The 9,109-nt window shown below is 35.5% G+C and overlaps 1 protein-coding gene across 1 annotated transcript; it reads left to right on the forward strand.

Moving 5' to 3' along the window:
• Positions 1–475: 475 nt before the first annotated feature.
• Positions 476–5,297, forward strand: LOC107103557 (39S ribosomal protein L16, mitochondrial-like). The gene is made up of 5 exons (XM_015403295.1): positions 476–696; positions 1,265–1,336; positions 1,836–1,984; positions 2,465–2,758; positions 4,931–5,297. Exons 1-5 carry the CDS (start codon positions 630–632, stop codon positions 5,120–5,122), a joined length of 774 nt encoding a protein of 257 aa, XP_015258781.1. The 5' UTR covers positions 476–629; the 3' UTR covers positions 5,123–5,297.
• The last annotated feature ends 3,812 nt before the right edge of the window (positions 5,298–9,109 follow it).

The raw sequence follows: 9,109 nt of genomic DNA on the forward strand, positions 1-9,109 counted from the left end.
ACATCTTCCCCAGCCTGTTTCTGATACTATTAAAATCCTCCTGTTGTTGGGTATATATAATATATCTACTGTACTAACTGAAGAAATCCTAAACATTCCTTTCATTGGTTTATTAATGACTTTAAAACCTTTTTTTCTTCTCCTAAAACGTTAAAAAAAATATGCCAAAAAATTTAGTCTTGAATTCTCCCAACATCTACTTTTCTAATTGCATGCACCTTTTATGTTTTTCATATTCCTATGTTTTTTTTTCTATGTTTGAATTAAATGTTTGTTGAGATAAATCCCGTGCTATTTGTTTTACTTTTGTTTTTCAATTGTAATTAATCTTAATCTGTTCATGTACACTTTTTGCATCCTCTCTGATAGTATTTTTTTTTCATGTAAATGTCAATGGTTTAATAAAAATAAAATAATAATAAGTTTTATTTTGAAAGTCGGTGTCCACAGGAAGTACTTGCCTAACGTAAGCGGAAGTAGTTGTCACGTGTCACATGTGAACGACTGCGACCTTGTTGATCTAGGCTTAAATTTATGAGAACACAGTATTTCACTAGTGTTTTTTAAAATGCTTGTGACTGAATGTATCGGGGTAACTTTCTGTTTTTTGTAGCATCGCTCGGTACAACATGATGTCATTTGTTAAGGCTGCAGCGCGCGGCCTGAATGCAATCTGCAGAGCTCACAGCCAACAAGGTAGGAAGTTTGTGATAGAAAATGTTAGAAAATACAAACAATATTTAGTGAATCCTTGGAGGAGTTTAGGAAAAATTACTTATATATGTATATTGTAAACAGAAAAAATGTTTTCTGAATCACTAGTTTGATAGATCCAGATATAGATGAATATGATTGTAAACCATTGTGTTCCCATGGTCCACCCAATTTTATACGATAGAGCTTTACACACAAAGCTTTTACACGCATATATAACCCAAAGCCAAAAAAATAAATAAATACTTATACTTATTTCAGGTTTGATTTTCAGGTAAGCACGTTCTATTTAGTTAATATCTAGAGGAAACTTCTAACCCAGGTCTCAACTCTTCTTCTAACCAATTTTTGTTTACTTATCACCAAAATGACATTACAGAATAATTACATTGTAATAACATCATTAATAGTTTATTTTTTTTATCTTCGCTGCACTGAAATTAAATGAGAAGCTGTGAGTTTTAGCATTAAAATAGACAATGCTGTGGACAGTGTGATATTCTTGAAACAAATTTGCTTAAATCTGTTCATTTTTTTTTATACTCCACAGCTCCTTTGCACAGCTGTTTGAGAATCAGTGCTGCCGGCCTGAAGACATATCAGATCACTCCAGACTACAGCAGTAAGACTTCATCCTCTCATCCGCAGATTCATGCCTCCACTGATTACAGTTGGGACAAAAAGGATCCATACTCCTGGCAGATTATGGTGTAAAATCAGATTCAAAAGGGCATCAATAAAAAAAAAAAAAAGAAAAAAAGATTGAAGTATTATTTTATAGTCAAAAGTTATTTCTACATTTCATAACAATCAATAGAAAATCTTTGTTGTCTTACAGTAGTCAAACTTCCTGAATAAAATTTATCAGAATGGCTGACCAGATTTGTGAATATTTCCACAGGTGATTATTTATCCACATATGCCTCCTTACCATCCCACTAAGATTAAACTGTATTAGGCTTTACTGAATTCTCTCCAGTAATTCTATATGTCATGTTTAACACTTAATGGATGCAGGTTTTAGAGTTTAGTAGATTATTTGTTATTATGTTGTTGTTTTCTACTGATGTCCCACATCTGAACCTGTTTTTGTCATTTTTAACCCTTCCCTTCTCTTAAAGATGTTGTGCTACCAGAGAAACCCAAACTGAAGTTTCTTAACAAGGTGCCGAACCTAAAGAAAGCCACAAAAGAGAGTAAGAAGCTGCGGGATATCCAAGGACCAGCCAAGGCAGCAAATTGCTTCACTACAGGGCAGTATGCCATCATTGTGAGTGCACTGATAATTCACATATTTCACATATTACAATTCAACTTTATTGTCATTACAATGTCACAAGTTAAAAGCAACAAAATGTAGTTTGCATCTACCCAAAAGTTCTATACAGGATATAAATATTTATTTAAATGTGTACAAACCTAATTATGTATGAACTTAAACTGTATATATAAATAAAGAGTAAGTGTAAGAGGCTATAAAATAAATAAATATGTGAAGCCATATACAGATTTTACCGGATATATTACAAATTTCACTGCTCTAATGGGGTAAAGGTATAAAAACTTTGTGTTTTTATTTTTTATTCTTAAATTTTCATGTTAAGCAATTTTATTGAATCATATTTGATTAATTAAAGTGTATTCCTTCTGTTGTATCTCCAGTTTTTAACTATTCTGTAATGTCAAATTGTATAAAAGTTTAAAGTTAGACCCTTGAATGAAACACAAACTTTCCTGCTTTACATTTCAGGCCATGGGTGGAGGCTACCTGCACTGGGGTCATTTAGAGATGATCCGTCTAACAATTAACCGAAAAATAGATGCCCGCACAACGTTCGCCCGTTGGCGTATCAATGCCCCGTACAAGCCAATCACACGTAAAGGCCTGGGCCAGCGCATGGGCGGAGGGAAAGGAGCCATCGACCATTACGTGACACCGGTCCGGTACGGACGTTTGATTGTGGAGGTGGGAGGAAAGATAGAGCTGGGAGAGGTTGAGCATATCTTGACTGAAGTGGCCAAGAAGCTGCCTTTTCCTGCTAAGGTGAGATCACAGAGATTACTGACTATTTTTCTGAGTATGTGGATGATACTGCAAGAAGAGTTCTCTTCCTGTGGTTAGAGGTTTGCAGAAGCTGTCGTTTTTGATCAAAGAGCTGATTTGGCTCTATTTTGCTCATATTCAAAACAGTAACCACCTAAATAACCCTGATCTAACTTGTGTATAACCTACATATAAGCTTGATTTAAATAAAACAAAAAAAATCTCTGCATCATTAGAAATTGTGATGCTCATGGTGGCTGCATGTCACACTAGCTCTACTGTTTTCATTCTAATGGGCTGTTCTACATGTAGAATAGCTTAGTTTCCTTTGCACGTGGACCAGGGTTTCTTTTTTTGGGTGTTTATCTTCTCTGCTGTTGGATGCTGTGTAGCTGGGGGGATTTTAGCTGGTGTCTTTTTTGTTTTAGGGCGTTTGTTATGATGCTGTAAACATAGGAAGTTTTTTTTTTCTTGTGTGCAAGGAGCAGCTGATTAAAATCACTAAAGCTGAAAAAATACAACTACTTTCACAAGTCTAAGATGAGTTGAAAAGGACGAGCCAAGGATGCAAAGCAGGGGAAAGGAGAAGAGAGAAATAGAGGAAAAACAAACCAGCTCTTAGATCATTTGTTATGGGAAATGTGAAATCTTTTTCAAATAAGGTAGAAGAACCCAGGCTTCAGTAGAGTCCCAGTCTGAAAATATGGAGTGCAGTATGATGTGTTTCTCTGAAACATGGCTGCATCCTCATCAACAGTGTCTCTCTGCATGACTTTCTGATCATACAAGCAAATAGAAATTTAAATAAGGCTGGAAAATTTTCATTCATTTTATAATCACGCAATACGGCTTCCGATGGCTATTTATTTCCATTTTATTACAGTTTTTATTTATTACTACTTGTAATTAGTCTGGGTGTTTAATGTCTATAATAATTGTGTTGGACTCAGGCTTGAGGGAAGCAAAACAACTGTGATCTGTGAAGATACTTGATTATTATTATTTTTTTCAATAAAGAAAACGGTAAAATAATATGAGCTTGTCCTAATCCTGTGTAAGAAGTAGAAAGTGAGATATTCTGTTAAAAAACAAGCTAAAGTCAGGAACCCCCCAAAAATTAATTAACATCAGCTTTGAAAATTGCTGAGTATTAAAGGAAAACCCTGAAAAATCTCAGCAGACATGAAGGACCTTCTAAAATAATTGGTATAGATTATAGAAACGGCACAAAGAGGCAATTCAAGAGAAAAGGGTCAAGCAGACAGAAGAAAACAATTATGACGCAGTTGCATCTAAGGGGCCTGCATCCAAATGGAGGATGCTACTCAGATGAGCCAAAACTTAACAAGGCAAAAACTAAATTTTAAGCTCAGAGCCTTGAATATGGTCAGCAAGCACACCTTTCCTCCTGTGAAACTCAAGAGGTGGGTCGGACACCGTGGGTGTGTGAGCTACATGTGCACAGAAAGCATGCTCAAAATCCATGGACATGGTAAGTTACTAAAAAAACAAGACATCACGGTTCCCCCTCCGGCTAGAAGGTTCTGGACTGACCATCTCAATCTGTTGGTCTTAGTATGATTAAGCTATTTTAGGTATCTCCATTGTATGATTTATGAAACCCAAGATGAGACCTGGATGCTTTTTGGCAGGAAGGAAGGTTGAGAAAAGTTCACTTTGTTTGCAGCATATATGCATCTATGGTTTCACTAAAGCAGCGAGCAAAAAGGCTGTGTATTATGATTTATGTTCTCTGAAAAATGGCTGAAAACATCAGGTATTTCTAAACAGGTTATGTACTGTTCTGAGAACATTTTTTCCTACTTTAATACTCTGTGCACAGGGTATTAAATAGTAATTGCACATTATACATTGCACAAGTTATTGCTTTTTTATTGTCACATTGTAGAGTCTGGCTACAGCAGGGATAAATGACCTGCAGTAGCGCACCTTTTTACAAACGGTAAAAAGTCTTTCACTAAAGAAGCTCCTCAGCTTTTCTATAGTCTTGTGCAGAAGGTGGAAGGTGTTGTCCGTGATGGATGTAAGATTGGGCAGCCGCCTCCTCTCAGCCACCTGATCCTCTGAGTCCAGAGTGCAGCCTAGGACAGAAAATGCCTTTCTCACCAGTTTGTTCAAGGATATAAAATGTTTTTTCATTTATTATTTCAGGTAATGAGCAGAGAGAGTCTGGAAGAAATGCAAAGAAAACAGGAAGAGATGGAGAAGAACAACCAGAATCCCTGGACCTTTCAGCAGATAGCCCGGGGCAACATGTTGGGCATCAGGAAGGTGCTTAGTCCATTTGACCTGAACAACCATGGACGCTTTACTGGCAAATTTCACCTTCCTGGGAGGGTGTGAGGGACCTGTGGAGCAGCTCACATCACCCAGACCATGAATGAAGGCGTGATGATTATTTCCCTGCTTCCATGATGATCTTGTTTTTTCATTCTAACATTTTGTCAAGTCATTTTCTCATATCATGTTGGTTCTGGCTCATAGAAAAACTAAATAAAGTATGGAAACGAAATGATTATACTTCATTTATTGAAAACCACAATGCAACATGAAAACATGAAATAATATGCTAATACGCTTATCTAAGTGTGTTTTTTTAAGTGGTTTTTGCAAACATTTCATTGCATAAAAATTACAAGAAAGACATTTTTGCGAAAAAAAAAAAAAAAAGATTTTGTATAAAACATTTCTGTAAACTCATCAATTTGCACTATGTGTGTAGATATTTGCCGGTTTAAATGATTGGAGTATTACAGAGTTTATATGTTCATGTTTAATTTGATGTTGAGGAACAGCATTTTTGTGAAATATCTCTTTTTGATAACATTTACTTTCCCTCTCATGCATATTTTGGGTCTCTCAAAGTCAGATGTTTGTTACATATCATCAAACCTTTGATTGTGTGGTTCAATGATTAAATAGCTTGTTTTACAAGTTTTATAACATAAATGTAAACAGTAGATATTTCTACTTGTTTGAAAATAAATTGTTAGTAGATTTATATTGCATATTTACAAATCAGGTGCCGATTTGTAAATATCTAGATCAAGTATTTTTTAACAAATTATAAACCTGAATTGATCCAATTTATTTTCACTTATATTTTAACAGAGATAAGTTACATGTATGGAGGAAAACTAGTCTTTCAAATAACGGTCAATAAAAATCTGATTATGTTAACCTTAAAAATAACTTTATCTCAGAATAAAGGGATCTTTGTCCGGAAACACAAATTGAAGTAGAGGGATGAGTTACTGTTTATGGAAATGCAGCAATATAAGGAAACACTTTAAACAGTCGCAAAGTTGAGGTGCTTGTTTTATTGATTGATTTATTATTTTTTTTAAATGAAAATTCAGTAAAGCAATTTGATGTTAATTACCTCGAACGAGTTTTATTTAGACAAGAGGGAGACTCAACGCATTCATTTTTACACAAACATTTATAGAATTTGAAGTCATTCTGTATCACACTTCCATGCCGATATGTGGCAGTAGTGCACACCTTTCGCTTTTTTTAAACAAACGCCAAACCTGCGAAGAAAATGAAATATTAGCGCATGCGCAGAGGTTCAAAAAAGTTCCAAACGAGCAGCGCGAAAATACAAGTCGCTGGGTAATTTAACACCATGGCTGTTCTTATTGCGGGCTTTCATTTTATTTTTTCCCTCGAATCCTAAATTACATTATCGCACCTATTTAAGCTGCCTTCCGTTTTATCTCTTTTAGCGAAGCCGAAGGCGTTGCTTATTAGCTAAATTTACCTTACGGTTTCTCCAAAGTTGACATGAAACCCACAAGAGGCTCAAGCCGGCCTTCATCAAAAGCTCCCAACGGGAAAAAGAAACAAGGAAAGACATCAGGATCTACAGCAGACCAAGTGAGACGAAGCAAACCCGCATCTGTTAGCAATATTAATCTGTTCCTGGAGGAGTTTGTCTCTAAATAATCCCAACTTTGCCTCGTATTTTAGGGTCAGGTGCAAAATAGACATGACAGGATCAACAAATCAAAACCACTGCAGAAAAAGAAAGGTAAGAGCTAATTCTTTACCCTGGTGTGTGTTGTTTAGTTTGATCTTTGTTCCTAAATGGGAATGAGGTTCCCTTTCAGTGTCGAAGATAAAGAAAGTTCCTGACAGCTGGATACTGACCCCCCCATCCACCATTACCACCATGGAGAACATATTGGACCTTTCCATACTGTGAGTTTCATCTCCTTCACCTATTCACTATAGCAGTAGGACAGCTGGAACATAAACATTTATTACAATATTTACTGGTTCTGTTCATTTTTTTTTGGTCTAATTTCATTAAATATCAGGCTTTGACCATATGCCACTGCAGGCAAAACACAAACCTTACATTTAATAACCTGATAATTTAGAAAAAGGCTTCCTCAGGACTCCAGGGATACAAAAAAGTGAAATACTCACCACTAACCTGCACACAGTGCCTGCATTTAGGTATATTTGATATTTTATTAATGAATTCATTGAACCAGCAATGGAGAAAACAAATAAACACAAATAAAATAACAATAATACTTTAAGTTGGAGGGGTTTCCTTACAGCATTTTTAGGAAGTAATTGTTTTCATTACGACTGGGTATTCGACTTTGATTCATACAGTACTAAATCGATTCATTTCGATACAATCTGTTTTTATAATAATGAAAGTGGTTCAACTGTGCTTGTAAACAAACTTGTAAATCAGACAGTTTGAACTTGAGATGTGAACAAAACTGTCTCAAAAGTGCAAACTTGTTTGTGAAAAGTGAAAAAGTGAAGCCTCAGGAGCAAGCAGACGTGACACAGCAGGGACACAGCTGAGCTGCATTATCTTCACTACACAAACTATATTTGCAGCATTGTCTGCAACAACTACAGGGTGTTTGCTGGTCAGCCTCCATCTGTTAATGTCTTCAGTCAACCTATTGGCTATATTTGCAGCTCTCTGGCTTGAAATAATCTTGGTGGTCTGTAGCACGAGATGCGAGGCATTATCAATGTATGTGAATGTGAACGCCGTGCGCGTCACTATAAAACTAATCGATCTTATTCTCTGCACATTTGTAAAACTGTAAAGGAATCGATCCAAAATCAATTAAATTGTTTTTTGTTTTTTTTGCCCAGCCCTAGTTTTCATGATAAATTATAATTCTGATGAGTTTATAATATTAAAAACAGGGCATACTGTCACAATAAAGAGAGATCAATTATAACATCGACATAAATTCTCATTGTAACAGATAAAGAGTGATTCATGTCCGGTTCTGCACATAATGTTTTGTTAAAAAAGAAAAACACCCAAGGTGTCACACTTACCAGCAAAGGCTTTAATGGAGGATATTAAATGTTGACATTTTAGCCAAAGACTTTGATTTTACCTATAATTTATCTATAGTTTCCTGATTCCTGTTGTACGATGTCTACCATTCCCAGAAAATTATATCAATATCAAAAGGATCTGCATGGACAGCATGAATATAGATTAATGTGAAAGTACTTTCTGTTCATGCCTGCTATACAACTTATGTTTATTTCTTATTATTGTCTATAAACGGAACAAAAAAAAAAGAACCAGAAAGTGAAAGATTTGTGCAGTGAAGACTCAAAATTACATAAACACAACCGGAAGATCTTAAAAATATGTTTAGAGCTTTGTGAAACTTTTAGCAGATTATAAACTTTACATGTTTATTGATGTTTGAATCCAAAGGTCTGACTAAATATTGATTATGAACATATGCTGAAATGTACAAATTAAACTCTTATGATCAGGGTCAAGAAAGGGGGAAAAAAATAAAAGATTCCTTGCAAGAATACAATTATTTTTGCAGTAAAACTATAGTGGTCTCTGTTCTGATCCAAGTATATTGAATCCATTTAAAGACATGCAGTCCAATTAGAGTTTGGTCTATTTACATTCCAGCTGGACTCTGAATCTGCTAATCAGTAAAAAGATATTAATGTGGAGCTAACCATTCTCCCTACCTCTAGTTCGATTGGCTGTATCTGCTGGAAACACATCTGCTCTGTATAAATCTATGTCTGTAGTCTAAAACTTCCAAAGCATCCGAGGCCAACATCATGGACCCAAACAGCTGAGAAACCGATGCATTTACAGCAGCTGAATAAAAGTCAAAACAAGGATGGAAATGACCGTATTCTCTTTGTTGACAGAGCAACCCTTGCTCAGAAGCAGACGGAGAAGAAAGAGATCCAGGATCATCTGAACATCATTAAAAACAGGTGAACATTCAGTATTTAAGTATAAATAGATCAAATAACTCATACATGGAATGTAGGCCTTCAAAAATACTTTGGAAG

Source organism: Cyprinodon variegatus, unplaced genomic scaffold (assembly GCF_000732505.1).
Source record: "Cyprinodon variegatus isolate N-32 unplaced genomic scaffold, C_variegatus-1.0 Scaffold1477, whole genome shotgun sequence".
NCBI classification, from domain to species: domain Eukaryota; kingdom Metazoa; phylum Chordata; class Actinopteri; order Cyprinodontiformes; family Cyprinodontidae; genus Cyprinodon; species Cyprinodon variegatus.